At 39.5% G+C, this 20,994-nt stretch overlaps 1 protein-coding gene across 2 annotated transcripts in view; it reads left to right on the top strand.

Annotated features, from left to right (window-relative positions):
- cntnap5a (contactin associated protein family member 5a) overlaps nucleotides 1–20,994 on the top strand; it is a 299,922-nt gene that overhangs the window by 112,229 nt on the left and 166,699 nt on the right. For both annotated transcript variants that reach the window (XM_047371007.1, XM_047371008.1), the window contains 4 exons: nucleotides 5,387–5,590; nucleotides 7,095–7,279; nucleotides 8,686–8,829; nucleotides 14,791–15,058. In XM_047371007.1, coding sequence (XP_047226963.1) covers nucleotides 5,387–5,590; nucleotides 7,095–7,279; nucleotides 8,686–8,829; nucleotides 14,791–15,058 — 801 coding nt within the window. The remainder of the gene's footprint in view (nucleotides 1–5,386; nucleotides 5,591–7,094; nucleotides 7,280–8,685; nucleotides 8,830–14,790; nucleotides 15,059–20,994) is intronic.

Here is a 20,994-nt window from a genome sequence, read left to right as displayed (position 1 = left end):
GGATCAAAGAATGTAAAGCCAGATGCTCTGTCCTGTCAATTCTCTCCTGATGTTTCTGATGATGCTACTAACACGTTCTTACCACCTAGCTGCAAGATCGGCGCTTTAACCTGGGAGATTGACAACCTCACAACCCTAACCTCACGAAATGACCCTGGTCCCAGCAACTGTCCCCCAAATAAGACTTTTGTCCCCCCGTCTGTTCATTCCCATTTGATTCAGTGGTTTCATGCCTCAAAGTTCTCTGCACATCCGGGTTCTCCCTGCACCATTGCTTTAATAACCCGCCGCTTCTGGTGGCCTACTCTCCACAATGATTTTAAGGAGTTTGTGGGCACCTGTACCATCTGCGCCTGAAGTAAGCCCTCTCATCAGCCTCCTGCTGGGCTACTTCAACCATTACCTATACCCAAACGACCCTGGTCACATATTGCACTGGATTTCATCACTGGATTACCTCCCTCACACGGCATGACCACTATTCTCACCGTGATGGAGCGGTTTTCCAAATCCTGCCATCTGGTTGCCTTAAAGAAACTTCCGTCTGCCTTCCAGACAGCTAAATTACTGGTCAAACATGTTTTCCATCTCCATGGCATTCCACAAGAAATCCTACCTGATCGTGGCCCACAATTCACCTCACAGGTATGGAAGCAGTTTTGCCTTGCACTTAACGCTCAAGTTTCTCTATCATCAGGTTTTCATCCCCAAACTAATGGCCAGACTGAAAGGATGAATCAGGAGCTGGAATCCATGTTACGCTGCCTAACTACCACTGATCCCACTACCTGGAGTGAATTCATTCCTTGGATTGAGTATGCACACAATGCCCACATTTCTGCTGCCATTGGGTTGTACCCTTTTGAGGTATCCTAAGGTTATCAACCACCACTGTTTCCTGCTGATGAGGAAGAAGATTTATGTGAGCTCTGTACGACACCATATTCGCCACTGCTGAAGAATTTGGGCCAACACCGAGGCAGCGCTGCTGCACACTACAGACAGAAATCGCCACTATGCGGATCGACACAGCGTCCCGGCGCCAGTGTACTTCCAAGGACAGAAGGTATGGCTGTCTGCTCGTAACATTTCCCTGAAATCCTTTTCCAAGAAGCTGTCCCACCAATTTATTGGTCCTTATGTGATCGATAAGATCATCAGTCCCGTGGCTGTTCTACCTTCCATGTTTCTCAGGGTTAGGGTTAGGGCCCTGAGGATCGTACCTGGGTTCCCCGGTCCTTTCTCTGTGACCGTTCTCTGATCACCGACTACATAGCTTCTCTTCCAACATGGTGGAAGCGGTCGTTGAGGGGGGGGTACTGTTGGGGCTTGGGAATATCCTGTCCACCAGAAGTCTCCCTTGAGCCGCTAGGTGTACTCCTTCCACAGGTGTCCCTGATCTTCATCTGATTGTGGATGCCTTGGAGGAGTACGTAGGAGCCAAGCCACCAGTCCTTCGACGCCAGAGAACTTAGTTTGTGCTGTGAAAATAAACCTTTTTTTTTAAAGAACTATTTTGCTACTCGTACTCGTCGTCTTCCGCTTCATCCGGGACCGGGTTGCGGGGGCAGCAGACTCAGCAGAGACGACCAGACGTCCCTCTCCCCAGACACGTCTTCCAGCTCCTCCGGGGGGAGCCCAAGGCGTTCCCAGGCCAGCCGGGAGACATAGTCCCTCCAGCGTGTCCTTGGCCTCCTCCCGGTGGGACGTGCCGGTGGGACGTGCCTGGAACACCTCCCGAGGAAGGCGTCCAGGAGGCATCCGGTATAGATGCCCGAGCCACCTCAACTGGCTCCTCTCGATGTCGAGAAGCAGCGGCTCTACTCCGAGCCTCTCCCGGATGGCTGTAGCAGTGGTGCACAAGCTGCATAAATGACGTGAAAGCTGCTGATATTGGAAAATCTGATGACACTCTGGTGACAGAAGTATTATTTATAGCTTTTTTGGTTTATGTAACATTTCGTAAAAGTATTTAACTGGCTGCTATATCAAACCATGCATATAGCATTAGGGCTTTCTGACACTAATGCTATCTGTTTATTGAGCGCCACCATGGATATGTAGGGCCATGAATGGGGCATTTCAGAATGTATCGTACATTTTGTCGGAGAAAACGTACTCTGTTGTAGCTTTTTCATTTACGCCTGTTTGTGCACAAAAACTAAAACAAATGCAGATTAAACCAGTTAGACCATACTATGATCTCTTTATTGTATCTTTAGATGTTTTCACACTGTCCTGCAAGTACATGCTGTGTTAAAGACAGTAAAATCCACAAATAGAAGTTCCACACTCTAGCCACCCTCAGTGAGTTGATGAATGTAATTTTGAACTGTTACATACACCAGAGGTGCCACACAGGAAGAAGAAGCAGCAGTAACAGTACAGTAGCAGCGGCTTGCTGCTCCTTGAAGCAAATATGCAAATAGCTGCTTTTCTTGTGCACCTGCCTGTAATGACTCATGCCCAGACAGCAAGGGTTTGCACTGAAAGCAATCTGTGTATGTGTTTCTAAGTGCTTCACATGCTTCTATGTGTTACCCTTAATACTTTGCTTCATACAACTATCTTAAAATAAGGAAAGTTGCTGTAATTCTTTAAATAATATATGTAACACTTATTTATCAGAATATTATTTTATATTGTCGAAGGATTCATTAAGATAGCCCTAAACTTCTGACTGTGATGAAGCAAAAAGCAGACTTGTGTGGCTGTGCACATTGATAAAGGACAAGCGCACTTCCATTTATATTCTGAGCAGTCCTCAATAAGACATTTAATGGGGATTTACTGGCACACCTCACCCACGCATTGTGAGGCGGCACTAACTAGATGAGCCAGAGAATTACTGCACTGTGGAACAGTATCAGAACAAACCACAGTCAGGAGTTTTATGATAGCCAAGCGCCACATGGTACAGCAGAGCATCGAGGCCACTCTCTTGAGTGCAATTTTGTCCGAGTTTCTTCCAGCGCCGCTGGTCCAAGCAGAGCTTTTCTCTGCTTTAACCTTACTATGAGAGAATGACATGTCCTGTGGTTCGTAAATACAAAAAACAAGTTCTAGTGCCGATGATATTATCATGGTATCAACAATGATAACCTGGACTGAAAATACCACAGCATCATTGTATTTAGACAAGCCTTTAAAACAACAATATATAATATGATCAAATTACTATTAAAACTGAAGAGAAAAATTAAAACATTTCTCCTGCTTAAATATTATTATTACAGATATAACGTTGTCTATGACATGTATTCTTTATTAAAAAAAGTGTTGATAGTTAGCCCTCTTTTATGCTTATGACAGTAAATTAAATTAAATTAAGAAATTTGGAAATATTAAGATTTAAATATTACTTTATGTTACTTCACAAGTATTCCAATAGGGTTTAAGTCAGTTTTAGCTAAAACATTGGATCATTTTAATAGATTTACAAAGAGGTGGAAGACTACAGCAAAATCTCTGGGAATAACATTCAAGAGTTAAATTTAGCAGAAGCAGTTAATTGAAATGTCCTTCTTCCAACTCCTTCACTGGGCAACCTTAAACAGTAGGAGGGGTATGATGGACATTTTAATGGCTTGAAAATTATAGCTTTTTAAATCTTTGGTATACCTTGTTAGCTGTAACCAAACGATCCTTGCTGCAAGCCTACCAAGACATGGCCATCCACCTAAACTGACAGGACAGGTAAGGATAACTTTTATCAGAGGAGCAGCCACAAGGTCTTGAGTTACTTTGAAGGAGATGTAAAGATCCGCAGCTCAGGTGGGAGAATCTGTTTGAAGTGCTCTGCAGCAGATATGTGGCAAGAAAAATGCTTTTTTGAAAGAAAACTATTTGCATTTTGCAAAACAAACCATGAAGAAAATACAGCAAAAATGTGAAAGGGACCTGCTCAGGTCAGATGAGAATAAACACTGAACTCTGTCCAAATGCTTAGAAGTATAGAGACAGGCTGGTAGCACGTGGTAAATGCTTGCAAGCTTCCATTTGTGTTTAAAGGTAGATTTTCTAAAAATGTTGTTTCACAGAGCAAACAGAATGTCTCTGCTCTGATGCAGTTGACCCACATTTTAAATAAGGCTTAATGCATATATTTAAAGGGAAAAGCTGTCCATGTTTATCTATAATTCTACAAATAATAGCCAAAGCAAATAATTCCCCATTCTCCAAAAGCAAAACTACTACACTACTCCCTCTAGTGAGGGCTACCTAAATATTTTTTTATTTAGAGGAATTTGATAAACTTTATAGTAAATGTATTTATAGTCATGACAATTCTTTTAAGAGCAACAGTATTTTTTCCAGTATTTTTATTATTATATATTATAATTTGAATACTTACAGTACATAAAATATATATATATATATATATATACCTAGTGAAAACCAATTAAAAGGACATTTGAAGAAATTTCAAATTCATCAGGGAATGAAAACAAAATGAATAATCTTTTTTTTATTTTAGAACAATATATTGACAAAAAAGTGGGAGTCAGCAGTTTTCAAAACATTTTGACCAATTAAAATTCACCCCATACTCAACCTAGCCAAAGTTGATTCCATTTACAGCAACACAGTCAATGTTATGCAAACATAAAATTCAGAAAATGCAAAAATGTCATGGCGGAATTAATCAAAGAAGTAATCAAAAAGTGAAACATTTCTCCCATCACTTCTGGATCCATTGCTTCTGGCTAAGAAAAGAACATCTGGGACCTGATTAAAGAAAAAAGGAGCAAATTGCTTTCATTTATTGCACTTGATGGGTTGGATTGCTCCTATGTGTATTTAGTGCAACCTGCTTTGTAAACCCAGTCCAGGAATGAACAAATAGTGGGACAAAACTGTTTCAAAAATGGAGAAATACCACTGCATCATTAGATCTGCCTTCTGTGTCTTGCTTTCATATACACTGTCATAGTATTTCACATTTCTTATTATACTGATGGTGTATGTGCAAGCGGAGTGTATGAGCGAGTAGGACCGTTTATGTAAAAGCAAGAAGAAATTACATTTCAATTGCTTCCTGCAGTAAATTGATGCCATTTATGTTGATCGTTCTAGTATTTCTGACCACTAATACACACACTCACATTGTAATTCACACAGCTAGGCAGCCTGGTGTTTAGGGTCTTGCTGTGGTGAATCTTGCTGATAGCCTCCCAGTTGGCAGCTGACTACTCCTTCAAAGATGTAGACATGACAGGAAATGAAAACAAAATAATTAAAATCAGATCAATAAAATTTAACTTTCACATTTGTAGTCATTTGTAGTCATTGGTGTACAATACTCCAGTTTTGTTTCCGTAACCCTAACCCTATTTTTCCAGTTAACAGAAAACACCCTACCACACTGGTTCTTATTTTTCCACAGAATCGTATGTGGCTGATTTTGATGGCAGAAGCTCACTGCTGTATCGGTTCAACCAGAAATCCATGTCAACAGTGAAGGATGTTATTTCTCTGCGCTTTAAGAGCTACCAGGCTGAGGGTGTCCTACTGCACGGTGAGGGGCAAAGAGGAGACTACATCACACTGGAGTTGCACCGAGGAAGGCTGGATCTTTATCTCAACTTAGGTGAACTGCACCTTCCTAATATCTCTCATGAAAATCCCTTGTTTTCTTTCCTTTTGTTCCTTGTGGTGATTGTGAGAATTATTGCCTGAGATTGAGCTAGAGATTGGAAGTGATTGAGAGGATTTGAGAGCTGTATTTTCCAGGAATTGCTCTATGATTGAGTTGATGTTTTATTTGTGGTTTTTATTCAACAGATAGAAGAAGACCAAAGATATTTGTTCAAACTGTTCAATCTTAATACAGGAATGCAGAGCTAAACAGTTTTTTAACAAGCAAAAAAACAACAGTTTGTTTAAGGCAACTGAAAAAAATTGTTTTACTGGTATTAACTGAAGAAATCTCAAATGCTATACAAGCACAGCTTATTAGACTATTGCGAAAAAGATATCATTTTATTATTATTTTTTGTCACTCATTTCAGAAAGCGAAACTCATACACTGTATTGATTGATAGAGAAATATTTCAACTCTTTATTTCTTGTAATTTGGTGGTTATGGCTTTCAGATAATGAAAACCCAAAATACCCAGAATATGGTAAAAAAGTATAGCATATTCACAGAAAGTTAAGTGGAAAGAGAAATGTGGTAAGAAAAGGTTCAACGGGGATAACAGCCACCTTGGGAGGATTGTCAAGCAAAATCCATTCAAGATTTTGAGAGAGCTTCACATGAAGTGGACTGAGGTTGTTTTATGCCAATTTTTGGCACAATACAACCACTATGTACATTACAAGAGATCAAGATGTCATTTGATACCAGAAAATATAAAGTAAAAAATCACAGACATTAAAGAGTTAATTCATTCATGAGAGCGCTAAATGTGAACAAAAACAAACATGAACATCAATGAGGATGTTTTTGGCTAAAAAGACCTAAACTCAATTGAGAATCTGTGGATAGTTCTGAAAACTGTAGTTTACAAACACTCTCCATCTAATCTGACCGACCTGGAGCTGTTTTACAAAGAATGGGCAAAAATGTCAGTCACTGGATGTGCAAAGCTGGTAGAGACGTACCCTAAAAGACTTACAGCTGAAAAGGTGGTTTCACAAAGTATTGACTCAGGGGGGCTGAATACATTTGCATGATGCCCTTTTCAGTTTTTTATTTGTAAAAAAAAGAAATCATGTATAATTTTCTTTCCACTTCATAATAGTATGGCACTTTGTGCTGATCTTTCATATAAAATTCCAATAAAATATTTTGATGTTTGTGATTGTAATGGGACAATATGTGGCAAGTTCAAGGGGTATGAATACTTACGTATTTTTACTGATATGTTTAATATCTGTTGCTTATACTATTTGGCTGAAATAATGATTTTATTCACTTATTCAAAAAACATATGCAATAAGCAAAAAAACATTTTAATAATACTCATTAAATCACATTTTTCCATATTCAGTGGGAATTCTGAATAAGATGAAACTGTTCTCCCACCAGACCCATCATAACATGTTTGATAACTCACTGAGCTCCTGCTGCTCTCTTCCTTTTTGCTCAGATGATAGCAGGTCGAGGTTCAGCAGCCGTCGTGTTCCAGTTACTGTGGGCAGCCTGCTGGATGACCAACACTGGCACTCTGCTCACATCGAGCGCTTCAACAGGCAGGTCAACCTCACTGTGGACTCCCACACACAGCACTTCCAAACCAGTGGGGAAGGACTGTCTCTGGAGGTGGACTATGAGGTGAGTTCTCAGCCAAAGTGAATAACCTGATCAGAAGATAGAACAGCTGTGTAAATATTGCTCTACAGAGGCGCAGGCAACCTTATCATGAATAGAACACTGATGAGCAGCATCAGAGGGGAGCCTTGCAGCAGTGGAGTAAACAAAGTGTGCTCCGTGTAACTGCTGGAAGCACTCCTTTTAAATTGAAAATTAGAAAAAGACATTTTGCTGTTATTGAACAATACTGGCATCATCCAAGGACTGTTCCATTGTATTCTGACCTTGTAAACAGAAACCCTTTTGCTTCAGTGCTTGAAGTCACTTTCTGTGTTTGACATTTCTGGCTGGTAAAATGCACCCATAGTCTGTCAGTAAGAGCTCCACAGCTGTTTGGAAGCAACAAAAACCAAAGTGGGGGAATCTTGAGAGTACCAGGTACCGCTGTTATATTAGAATGAGATCTGTAAAAAAAACCAAGAAGAATTCAAAGCCTCCCATGTCACATTTAAAGTGTAAAGAACAGCTTGATCAGAACAAGAACAATGGCACTGTAATACCCAACTACAACTATGAGAAATTTCAAACAAAAGAATAAAGGTGGAATAATCCTGTTGAATAACACAATCACTCGTTAATAACAAGTAGACTTTAGTTGTATGGATTACTGTGAATAGTTACTACTAAGCAGGATTTCTGCAATTTTCAATTAATTGAAGCTTTTTTGAATTTTATTTAAAACCATTAGCATTGAAATGTAAGGCCTTCACTAATTATGAAAAATAATTCCAGAATTAATAGTTATTATTATAGTTAATTAATTAAGCTTTGTGTAATTATTCTGGTGTGATTTTAACTATTCGAGTTCCTTGTTAAACAGATTGTTTAAAAAATGTGTAAAACAAGCTGTTTCTATTGTTGGGCTTTGTTACCAGTCTGCCTGCTCAGGCCCTGATTCTGGGCTGAAGTCAGGTTTCCTTTCAGGCCAGTTCAATTCCTCCATGTTAGAATATTTCCTACTGAGAATACAGGGGTTGAAAAAGCAGAGGCGTTTCTTTAACACTGTAGCACAGAGATGTGGAATCATGCCTGATGTGTGAAAGTATGTATTCTGTCTGTAGTTTGACCTGCCTATGCACACTGAACCATGAAATCAGGTTCAGAGCAGCAGTGCACAGCGTATCCTTCAGATGCTGTGGTGAGAAGGTGATATTTTCTCACTTGCTGAATAACTGGCTCAGTTGTTCAAGCACAACCTGGTAAGAATGTGTGTGTTCGGCATTCAGGTTACACTCATGTCACCTGTACATCACACACAATGCAGAGCAGAGAGCGAGTTTCATTTCATTGTCAAAAAACAAGCATGTGTGAGCCCATTAGTTTGTGCTTCTAAGGATAATTTATCTTTTGTTGTCTCCTCATCACAGCTGAGTTTCGGAGGCATACCTCTGCCTGGAAAACCTGGCACCTTCCTAAGGAAGAACTTCCATGGCTGCATTGAGAACCTCTACTATAATGGAATCAACATCATAGACCTGGCAAAGAGACGCAAGCTACAGATTCACAGTGTGGTGAGTTACACTTTAGTTTACATAATCACAAATCATTTTAAAACTCCTCTCTTTGAAAAGTTTCCTCTTTTGGAAGTAAAATACTGAAAGTCAAGTTCTGTAACTAAATTCAGACCAATTTATGGAGCTGTTATGGCTTTGTTGATGATCAAACATCAGACTTCAGGTTAGATTTGCAAATGATGTTTTTGAGCATACTGTCAACTTTATCTCTGATTGTTGCTACTCTTCAAAGGAATCATAACTGCCTTTATAAAGATAGAAATGTGAAATATCACTTTGCTATGTGAAGCTTATCTCACAGCAGAGTGCATCTCTTCAAGAATGGGAAAGCAATGGAATGATAGAGAGATAGAGCACAGATAGAGAATAAGCTTGTGTAGGCGAGCTGCAGAGTGGGCGATTTAACTGGAGAAAAAAAATCTGTTAACGATTTATTTTTGTAATCATATATAGCACTTTCGTATCATTTCACAGGATGCTGTTTCAGGAATGTGTGTTGGTCTACACCACAGACCGGAAATAGGTTCTGAAAAGAACATTCAGAGATTAACCCAAACATTGTGGTGAAAATTCATATACAGTGGCTGTAAAACCTGTGGGCACTTCAGGCCCTGTTTTTGGGTATGTACACTAACAAGTTCAGTATTATCATTATTATAATTATTATTAGTATTATTATTTATAGAAGTAGTAGTAGGAGTAATAAATAGAGTAAAAAAAAAAAATAAAGAAAGGATCATCTTAAAAGTCCAAGGGTTTTGTGGTTTGGGTCAGAAAAGTCAAATTAATGCAGATTGTAATCTCTATAAATGCCCATGATAGAACAGCCTTGCACATGCAGATTAACGTCATTTGTACTCTTAGAGTTTAAGGACACCCAGCAGGAAAAGAAAAAGCTATTTTCTGTTTGCCTGAACTTGATAGCCCCGTATGAGATAAACACTTCTAAAACTTTTGCTTACAAAAGCAGATTTTAGCTCGTTGACTTGTCTGGCCTTCATGATTCTTAAAGTGCATGTGACATTAAATTTTTATGATAAATTCAATTACATTAATGGAAAGAAAATATGAATGAAATATTTCAAAAAGAAAATACATGCTGCTGAAATGAACAGTTGTTGAGATATAGGTTCATAAATTTCACTAAAAAGGCATTTCCAGACTGCTCCTTTGCGATTTTGTTGCGCTCTTTTATGACGTCAAAGGGAAACCCCTGCAGGTAAACTGACTGCTGCTACAATGGCAGCAACACAGACAGCAACAAAGAATATGATATTTCTTTAGATATATTTCAGTCACTATCACAGGGAGACGCAACAGTCAGGAGAAGAAAGTCCGCTGTCATCAGATGGCAGAGCACCAGTGCTGCGACGGCCATCTAATTCCACCGGAGTCTATTTTTGCAGAATGCCGGAACACGGCTGGAGTATGAATCATGCATGAATCATACCGTATGCACACCAACAAGAAACAAAACGAGCACAACATCCGGATTTTCAAAATAATTCACTAAAGACAGACCAGATCTCGCTATATTAATAAATACACACATATATTTATATATACACGTGTACAGTTGTTAACATTAGATCAGTTACTGGGTTTACTAAGGTATTATAAACCGAGCAATTAAACATTAAATCCACCCAAGTGAGCAACAAATACAGCTTCTCTACACTCAGTGAACTCACCCATTGTAGAACAAAACACATGAAAATATCTGGATGCATAAAATGAAAAATGAAGCACTTTTACTGGTTTAACTTCCACAGAATGAGTTCTTTCGGACTTGCTGCCGCATTTATCACTGGCTTTTATTGCGTGATCTGCGTATGGTTCTTGGAGCTCCTCCGGGCTTCACAGCGGAGCGGACCAGACTGGACTGGAGCAGATACCGTGTAAATCCAGGGTTACAGTAAATACAGCACTGAAGTGAGCATCGTGGAGCAGTAGCAGCAGACACGCGGGATGATTCAAGCCCTGAAGACACTACCTGGTGTCACTTTTTTAAACTTTATATTAGAATATTTAGAGTAACAGTTATATAAATATATTGTGTGTGTGTGATTTATCTTGTTTTAACAATAAAAATGTTGTATTATTAATAATAAAATAAAAAGTTCGTATTTTAAATTGTTCACAATAACTGCAGATATCTAAATGTACTTTTGTGACAAGGAAGTGTTCCTACCTGCTGAGCCTTGATCCGTTTAGCAGCAGCAGCAACAACCTTTTCTTTGGTGATCTTTTCCCATCAGATGCTCTGAAAGGCGAGGCTATAGACTTTGCTACAACATTCTCCTTCATCTGGGAGATATCCCGATCTCTGACATAATTTCTCTTAGGAATTCAGAGGTTTCTTGTTCGAAGCAGTTTAACAAGAAGTCCTCCACAACACAACCAGCTGTGCTTGGTGGGACCAGCTCACCTGTCCCTTGTCAGTTTTCCAGCTCTGATTCTCTTCGCCTCAGGAAAATAGTGCAGAGTAATGGCTGCTGTGGTAGTATTGCTGCCACCACCGGCAATGGACCATTTCACCTTTTTAACACTGTTTTTAACGCAACTTGGCTTTTACCTGAACAGTTTACCATTGACGTTCACACGATGAATGACCAGAAACTTCCCCTTTGACGTTATATGGCGACTCTGGGCTTGCAAAATTTAACATCGAAATTTGCTTATTTTGTGTCACAGTTGTCTTTTATCGTGTATTTAATCCTATTTTATCTGTGTTATGTGTTTATTATGACTGTTTAATTATTGTGGGAGACTTCAACATTCACATGGACAATCCTGAAGACAGAAGTCCAATAGATCTATGTGACACTCTTAGAAATGTTGGTTTGACTCAACATGTTAAACAGCAAACGCACAAACAGGGACATATTTTGGACTTGATCATCACTAAGGGTCTAAACATTTCCAAGGTGTCTGTAACTGATGTTGCTCTATCTGACCACTTTTCAGTTATTTTTGAAAGCATCATCTGCAATGACTCAGTTTGCCAAAGAGACATGATAAGAAAACGCATCTTTAAGGACGGTGCTGCTGAAACCTTTAACCAGATTTACTCTTCTACCTCCACTTTGCCCTGTAACACTGTAGATGAGCTGGTAGATAACTTTCATTCTAAAATCTCAGACATCATTGATTCAATTGCTTCAATTAAAGTGAAAGTTGTTTCTGGGAAGAAAGTGTCTCCATGGAGAAGTGCTCCACCAGTCAGAAGTGAAAAAAAGGAGTGTCGAAAAGCTGAACGCAGGTGGAGAAAGACTGGACTCCAGGTTCACTATATTATCTATAAAGAGAGACTATACAGATATAACCTACAGCTGAAAAATGAAAGAGAATCTTTCTTTTCTGAGATCATCAGTAAAAACATTAACAATGCTCCAGCATTATTTGCCACGGTTGACAGGTTAACAAACCCTCCTGTAACTGTAGCATCTGAACTCCACTCTACCAGGACCTGCAATGAATTTGTTAACTTCTTCACTGAAAAAACCCAAAAGATCAGAGAGGCAGTCAGCACATCTACATCAACTCCAGTACCAATGTTGTCTCCAACTAGAACTGATTTCGACAAAATTTCCCAATTTCACCAAATAAACTGCAAACACTTAGAAGAAATCGTACAGCAACTAAGCTCTTCTTCCTGCTGTCTCGATGTTTTACCCACAGCTTTCCTCCAAAGTGCTTTATAGGCCAATAGAAGAATTTTAAAATCTATGTGTTTACAATTATGGAGCCAGTGCAGTGAGTTAAGAAAAGTGTCACATGATAAATGTTGCCAGTGTTGGTCACACCACTAGTAGCCGCAGTGCTTCATAAAGGTCCACTAAAATAAAAAGAAATACAAGAATGAAGGACAAACCTCCAAGAAACCGTAAAGAGAAAAATGAATAAACTCACAGATTTACAAGTGATCAAAATCTCACAGTAATAAAGTGCATTAAAAGCTACTTTGCAGTAGTGCTTCTAACACTGAACCTTTTCATGCCTAGCATCTCATTTTCATGTTTTCCTTTGTTTTCTCTAATTTCATTCACTCTTAGCTCAAACCCTGTTACCTCTAGAAGATTGAATGATTTGTAAACAGACATTAGAAATCTGTCATGTTAAACAGAGACAAACTGGAATGAAAAATTGTTTAACAGCAGTTAGGCCTAAGAATCAACATGACATTTTAATGCCTCTCACATCAATAATCCTTTAGACTGCCAGAAGTCTTCCCACAGCCTCTTCTGCAGTAAATGTACAATCTTTATTATTTTCATTTTTGAGCTTTTCTGAAGAAAACTGTTAGCGAGGAATTTTACAACTACCAACACAAACTACCATCGTCTGATGAAGCACATGAACTGTGGTAACTAAAAGCAATATATGCATTTTAAAAGATGAAGGAACCAAAGCGAAATACTTTAACACAAGGTCATACTAAAATGTTTGTGACAAAACAAGTATGGATCAGCAGGTTTTTTTAAACACCAATACTAAGGAGTCGCGTTAGCTGCTTAACTTGACTCCACCTCTCTTTCCTCCACTTCTCTTTGAGACTGGAAGGTGCTCAAGCAAATTATTCCTCTATGAGTAACTATAGAGTATGCCTTAAATTTCTATGAAGAAAATCTATAAGATTATGGCTTTTTTCTTTGTTGTGATGGCAGAACTGCTCCTACATCCAGAATTACAATAGAGAGTGGGAATTTCTTTTTAAAAATACTATAAATTAAAAAAAAGAGTAGAAATGAAAAGAAACATGGTGACCTACACACGGTGTAATGGATACATTCATCAGGCCTAATGTTCACCTTCTTCTCCTCAGCACTTTAAATGTATTTACATTTAACACCAAACACAAAGACTAAGAGAAATGTTTTTTTGTTTTTTTTTCTCTAGACAATTCAAATGCTGGCCTGATGGTGGCACTATACTTGGGCTCTTGTGCTGTTGCTTTCACTTTCCCCCCTTTGCTGATGATTTATGATTATCCAATCGTTGAATAAAGATTGTCAGAGGGAGAGTAAACAATCATTACATCCAATGTGAACCTGGCTACTCTGTGATTAAGTCTGAGTGCATTTTGAGAGTCTCCTCCCACACCAATCAGAAGGGTTGGTCGAAAAGCTACAAGCCACATCTCATCTGAGACACCCACCGCCTTTAACTGTTGCATTAAAGGCCTTTGCTGACTACAGAGGCAGAGGTGGAGGAGACGGGAATGATGGAAGCTGTAATGGAATTTCAATGGGACCATCTCCCCGGGGCTGATGGGAGGGAATCACATTGAGAGTCTGAGAGTTGTGATTGCTGTGTGCTGCCCTGCAGGCTCTGGGACTGATAGGAGTCTGACCTCAGCAGTCATGACTGGTTGGATTTTGACTGCAGCCGACACACTATTAAGATTATATGTATACTTGGATTGGATCAAAAGCTGCAGCCCAGAGGGATGTTTTTGATTTCACAAGTGGACAATTCAGTGTCCACATAAGGATGGCGCTGAATAAAAACTAACAGCCTCATTTGCATTTACATTTTTGCACTCTGCTGATGATTGTTTGCTAACAGTTTAATATTGTTAGACGTTAGGGTAATGTTATACACAAATCTGAATGTTTTTATTAAAACAATGTTTTATTTATTGATTCATACTTTGAAAATATGGGTCAGAACAACTATTTGCAGATTTACTCCCATATTTTTTTAAGGTCTTGACCAGAAATATCAAATAATCAATATATTTAGTTTTGGTTCTCATTTGTTATTGGTTTTATTCCTAAATAGCATTTTGTGGCATACATTTTCTAAGATTATAATGTTACACTGATTCCAACTAATTAGAGCTGGAAAAGATTTTGCATATAATTAATAAAAGGTCATAGTTTTACATCACATTTGCAGCCTTGGTCCTCAGCTGACACGTTGCTAAAGATTCATGTAAATCTCTTTTTTCTGCAGGGCAATGTGACCTTCTCATGTTCGCCGCCCCAGCTGGTGGCCTGCACCTTACTGAGCTCGAGCAGCAGCTTCCTGTCGCTCCCATCTGCTGGTCCCCCAACAGGGGAATTCACTGTTCGCTTCCAGTTCAGAACCTGGAACCCCGACGGACTTCTGCTCTCTGTTCAACTCAACCCAAGTCCACAGAAACTAGAGCTGCAGATCAGCAACAGCTGGCTTCATTTGACCCTCCGTAGCACAGGACGACAGAGATCAGAGGTTTCTGCTGGTAAGTGTGAACAACCAACCATTTCTAAAAATCACCTAAAGCTAAAAAGATTTTTTTTTCACTCCTCTTTTGAATGTTGCTTCAGTTTATTGAGGGTGCTCTCACCTGTCCAGAGTTCATTGTTCCAGATGCAATTTTGCAAACCAAGGTAATGTTGCCATGTTCATTTAGAGACAAAAGGTTTTCTTCTGGCAATCCTTCCAACCAAGCCATACTTGTTCAGTTTTTTAATCATACATGGTAAATGTTAAAGCACTGATGGGCATGCTAACAGAGGCCTGTAGTGTCTGAGTTAGAACTGCTAGATTTTTTGACCATGACATACATTTTGTGAACTGTCAATTCCTGACCAAATTGGCAACTGTTTTAACTTTTTTCATTTGTGAAAAAACATTTTCACTGCAGAACAACAGACTTAAATTGTTTAGAAATTGCCTCTTCACACTCCTAAGACTGAAAGGCAATGACAGATGCTTCTCTGGAATCACTGTTAATATCTTTCCACCTTGGCAGTGTAGCTTGTATGCTCCACACCAGCTATTTGACCATCTGAAAACTGAAGCTGCAATAGTGTACTTAGTTTTTAGGCAGAGGTTTTCCTTTTTGGTGTCATCTTTATTTTACAAATAATGTGTGTGGAATCTGTTGTGTGGATGGAAATATTAGAGGGCTATTTATATAATTTTAGAACCTGGTGATGGCAGATCATTTTGATTATGTTCTGATATGTAGACCTGTAAAATGAAAAGAATGTGTACTTTCTTTCCACCATCAGTGTATGTCAATTGTGCACTTAAAGTTAACCTAAACTTAAAGTTTTTTAATATTTACTGAGAATCACTTTTAAAAGGTTATTAAAATTGTTATTAAAGTTATTAAACTTGATTTGTCCTCCAAATGCATAAAAAAAAAACGTTGGTCTCAGGGCGCAGGTGGTGTAGCAGTGTGACCCATGTACATAGAGGCTTCAGTCCTCGACACTGCTGTCTCATGGTTGAAAAAAATCGAATATGGTAAAATAGGAAACATTTGGCTAAATCTTAGGAATATACGGTTTGAGTCATAAAGTAGAGTTATTCTGTAATTCTGTTGGATTCAAAGATATTATCTCAAGACACCACAGATTGTTTCTTTATATCCAGTTTATTACATTCAATAATTGAATGGAAACAAAGTTTACACCATTGAAAGCCGAAATTGGTCTAAATCAGAATGGACTAAAGGCTTGTTCAGTGCATAATACTTTATATAGAAAAAATTGAATACACAATTTCTGATTCAGTTGACTGTAGTACCCTTGTAGATGTCAATGAGCATGCAACAGTGAAACATTTAAGTAAAGTAGTAGTTGTGGGTGAAAGGACTGTGTTACAGATAGGTAAACTGCTATATTTCCAGTCCTACTAAAATAACTGTACAATCTACTAAAGTGAAGCCAAAATATACTTTCAGCACCTAAAGACTAATGTCAGGCAGGTGTATTTTACTAATAGATGTAATGTCAAATAATTATTAATTCAATAATGTGTGCATTACTTTAATATATTGCTGGGGTTGATTTTTTTAAAACTTGTGTTACATGGTTTTAATTAATTAGTCTTGTAAATACAGTATATTTAGTTTGGGTTTCTATTTAAATAATCTGAATAAGCTAAAAACCTACAATGAAGTCAGTAAAACAAGTGCTGCATCACGTATGGTTAAGGATCTGTTGTTACTTTAGTTTGAATCTTTGTTTTGTTTGCCTCTGCGTGATATGGTGAGAATATGCAAAGTGTGTTTGTAGCTCACAGATAAATCCTTATTGCGTTGTGGCCGAGACACTAGGAAAGGCTGAAGAATGCTCTTTTTACTTTCCATGCTCATTATGAGCATGGAAAGTAGCTGTATCATAAAATGAGAGGAACTAATGAGCCTTTCAGGTAACCAAATACTGGCTTACACATTAACCTAGGCATGTAGAAAAATAAGGCTTTTTTGGCAGGTGCAGTCTGTTGTGACTGTTGCAGACCTACTAATGTTTTCTAGTTAAACCCCTCTCCTTTATAATGCTTGTTGAAAATATTTTCCAACCTGTAATATTAACATTATCATTCTCAGGGTCACTGGTTCATGTTGTCATTTAGCAAGAGGCAGGCTGCACCCTGGACACAGACACACAGGACAAACAACTCTGCACACACTTATACCTAAGGGACAATTTAAAGAAACCAATTAACCTAACAGTCATATTTTTGGAATGTACCAGAGTACCTACAGATAAACATACCAAGATGGCAGCACGATGTCTGTATGCTTGTGATGTTTGAGCAAAAACGTAATTTGTATTCCTGTTCTACGCTACGGTTTTACCGGCCATGAGTTATTGAAGAGCTTTTTTTATAAAGTGTGTCATCATTGAATTCCTCGACAGTTTGCCCCTTAATCAACACTGGTCAGTGTTTCTGCATTAAGCTATAGTGGTAACTCGGCTTAGCATACACTGTGTCGGGTCGCGATCTTGATCACGTGATTTCAAGGGACTAAGAAAGCACTTCTTATGGACTTTGGAGTGCCTAGATGCCTCAGATCCTTATTTCTGCTGCCAGCATCGTTTGATCTGTTCTCCTGGCACGGCGTGATGGGAAGTTGTTTTTCTGCTGATGGGCTGGATTTCCTCATGATAGCATCCATGCATCGTTTACAGGCTGCTCTACCTGTTTTCTCTGACGTCCTCGCTGAGTAGCAGCGTCAAAACCTGGACTGAATCTACGGGCTACCCTGGAGCTGGAATTCTTTCTCAATTAAATTCAAATTCAAAGATACTTTATTGATCCCCAAGTGGAGATTAGAATTCCAGTACAACCCATCCAAACATACATCATGACACAAGACAAGGGGGGGACGGGTCACCGAGGCTTTGCTGCCCACTCACAGGCGCTGCCCTTGTTAGATGAGAAAAGAGGCCACATTAGGTAAGTAGAGGGAAAAAATCATATTTCACACTTTATCCTTAGCAGGATACAGTTTGAGATTGTAAAAAAACCTCAGGACAAAGAAGCAACAAGTTGACAAAACAACATCATGCCGGGAACGGTGAAGGTGGTGTGAGGGGGTGCAAATGTTTATCTTGAACATGTGTGTGTGCAAGTGAGTGTGTGCAAGTAAGTCCATGAAGCACTGTCACAGAGGCCATTGTCCTTGATGGTACATTGGAATGTTCATCAAACGGCCACAAAGTTCTGAGCAGCTCCACAGATGTCCTCAGGGAAGGGAGGGGGCAGATGGAGCAGAGCGTCATGTTTACATAACTTCCAGGAGAAGTTGAAGATAGCCAGCCATCAAGGCCATGCAGGGAAGCCAGATTCAGAAAAACAATAATTATTTGGGTTAGGCTGACTCTTAATTTTCCGTCAGCCTTGAGAGTCTCATTGGTGCTTCTCAAAGGCGAATCCAAACAGCCAAATTCCTGGTCTTTCTGCCGGATCCGAGCGAACAACTTTCTCCAAGATTTATCCCATTTCACCCCTGAGTCCAGGAACCGCAACCTGCCTGCGATCCTGTGTAAGGATCACATCCAGTCTGCGATTCAGCTCACGTAACATCTCAGTCTGAGTGTTGATCGCTCTGAAGATCCCATCACACATGCCAGGCAGCCTTACAAAGGCCAGAACAGCTGCTGACATTCTCCGAATTTCTCGATATGCCAGGTAACCGCTGACTCCAAAAAGCAGAAATCCTGATTTCAAACATCCAATTATATACACATCTTCCACATCCTCGACTGACATTATCGACAAACACACAATACTCCACTTCTGCCAGGAGTCCATTGTGTATCCAGAGAAAACGTTCCGTCCGGACAAGTTGGGTTCTCCTTCACCCTGTCTTCTCAAGAAAATTTGATCAATTGCATTGAGAGACCAGCTGACCAAATCCATAACTAAGAATGGATTCTTATTGCTTTCCCTTGGCAGTTTTGAATATATAATGGCACCAGGTAATATTGCTCTCCCTCTAGCTGCAGTTGTTGGGCTATTTTTGTGCAGCATCATTGGATTATATTATGGATTCCGTAATTCCTGTCTACCTTTTCAAAATCACCATTTTAAAGATCTGATCCTGGCTTTCTTCATGTCAATGTGTGAAGTTTGGTTAACAAAATGGATTTCATCCGAATCTGGGCTCATTCTACTAATGTGGATATATAATGGTTCTATCTCTAACTTGGCTTAAGAAATCTGTTGCTGACAAGGACATTCATTTTGAGGGTTATAATGTTTTTAGGGCAGATCAGCCCAGGGGTGTGGAGGTGCAATTGCAAGTGCAGTTGCAATTTTTATACAAAATAGGTTTCATGTGAGTGTCTTGGTCTCTAAATCTGTAGTTCAGCAGTATGAATGTTTAGCATGGGATTTAGAAATATCAAAAAATCTTCATCTAACTGTTGTTGGCTGTTACAGGATGCCATCAGCTCCCAGCGGTGCTTTTACTTCTTTAATACAGCTCCTGTCAGAGCTGAAATACAATGAAATTGTTGTTGCTGGGGACTTCAATTTGAACTGATTGCAACCAGTAAAACATGAGTTCAAAGACCACTGTGATGCGCTAAATCTTTTTCAAATTGTGGACAGTCCCTCCAGATCAAATCCCAAAAATCCTGAAAAATCTACTTTAATTGACTTGATTCTAAGCAATGTCCCACATAAATTAAATTCAATTCAATTTAAAAATACTTTATTAATCCCAAAGGGAAATTAAATGTTGTTGTAGCTCATATTATGAAGGTTTCTTCAAAGAGTCGTTGTAGATGCTGATGGCTGTGGGCAGGAAGGATCTCCTGTAGCGCTCCGTCTTACAGCAGATCTGAAGAAGCCTCTGACTGAAGACACTGTTGTTGTAGGACAGTCTCATGAAGAGGATGCTCAGGGTTCTCCATAATGTTCTTCATTTTATGAAGAATCTGTCTTTCCACAATGATCTCCAGAGGTTCCAGAGGAGTTATCAGAACAGAACCAGCCTTCTTTATCAGCTTGTTGAGCTTTTTTAAGTTCCTGGCTCTGATGCTGCTTCCCCAGCAGATGATGGAGAAGAGATCACACTCTCCACAACAGACTTATAAAAGATCTGCAGCATCTGGCTGCAAACACTGAAGGTCCAAGGCCTCCTCAACGAGTACAGTCTGCTCTGATCCTTCTTGTAGACGGCTTCACAGTTGCATCTCCACTCCAGTCTCTTGTCCTGGTGAACACCGAGGTTTTGACTTATTCCTGTTTCTCTTAAAATCTACAATCATCTCCTTTGTTTTAGTCACGTTCAAAATGAGATAATTGTTTCCACACCATGCCACAAAGCAGTCCACCACCTTCCTGTACTCAGCTTCTTGTCCATCTCTGATCCACCCCACGACAGCAGAATCATCTGAGTATTTCTGCAGATGACAGGAGTCTGTCTTGTACTGGAAGTCTGAGGTGTACAGAGTGAAAAGGAATGGTGAGAATACAGTTCCCTGTGGTGCTCCCGTGCTGCTGACTACCTGGTTAGACTCACAACCCTTCAGTCTCACAAACTGTGGTCTGTTTGTCAGGTAGTCTTTGATCCAGGAGATTGTTGAGGCCTCCACCTGAGTCTTCTGGAGTTTCTGACAAAGCAAATCAGGTTGGATTGTATTAAATGCACTGGAGAAATCAAAGAACATGATCCTCACAGTGCTGCTGGCTTTGTCCAGATGACAGTGGGTTTGTTGAAGCAGGAGTATGATGGCATCTTCAACTCCAACTCCACAGCGATAAGCAAACTGAAGGGGGTCCTGATGGTTTACTGTTTGCTTACTCAGGTGGGCCAACAGGAGTCTCTCTAGGACCTTCATGATGTGAGATGTCAGGGCAACAGGTCTATAGTCATTGAGGACTGATGGGTGAGTTTTCTTTGGTACTGGAACAAGACAGGAGGTCTTC

Source organism: Girardinichthys multiradiatus, chromosome 7, assembly GCF_021462225.1.
Source record: "Girardinichthys multiradiatus isolate DD_20200921_A chromosome 7, DD_fGirMul_XY1, whole genome shotgun sequence".
In the NCBI taxonomy this organism is placed as follows: Eukaryota; Metazoa; Chordata; class Actinopteri; order Cyprinodontiformes; family Goodeidae; genus Girardinichthys; species Girardinichthys multiradiatus.
Note: the sequence above shows the minus strand (reverse complement) of the source record. Positions and strands in the feature narration are given on the sequence as shown.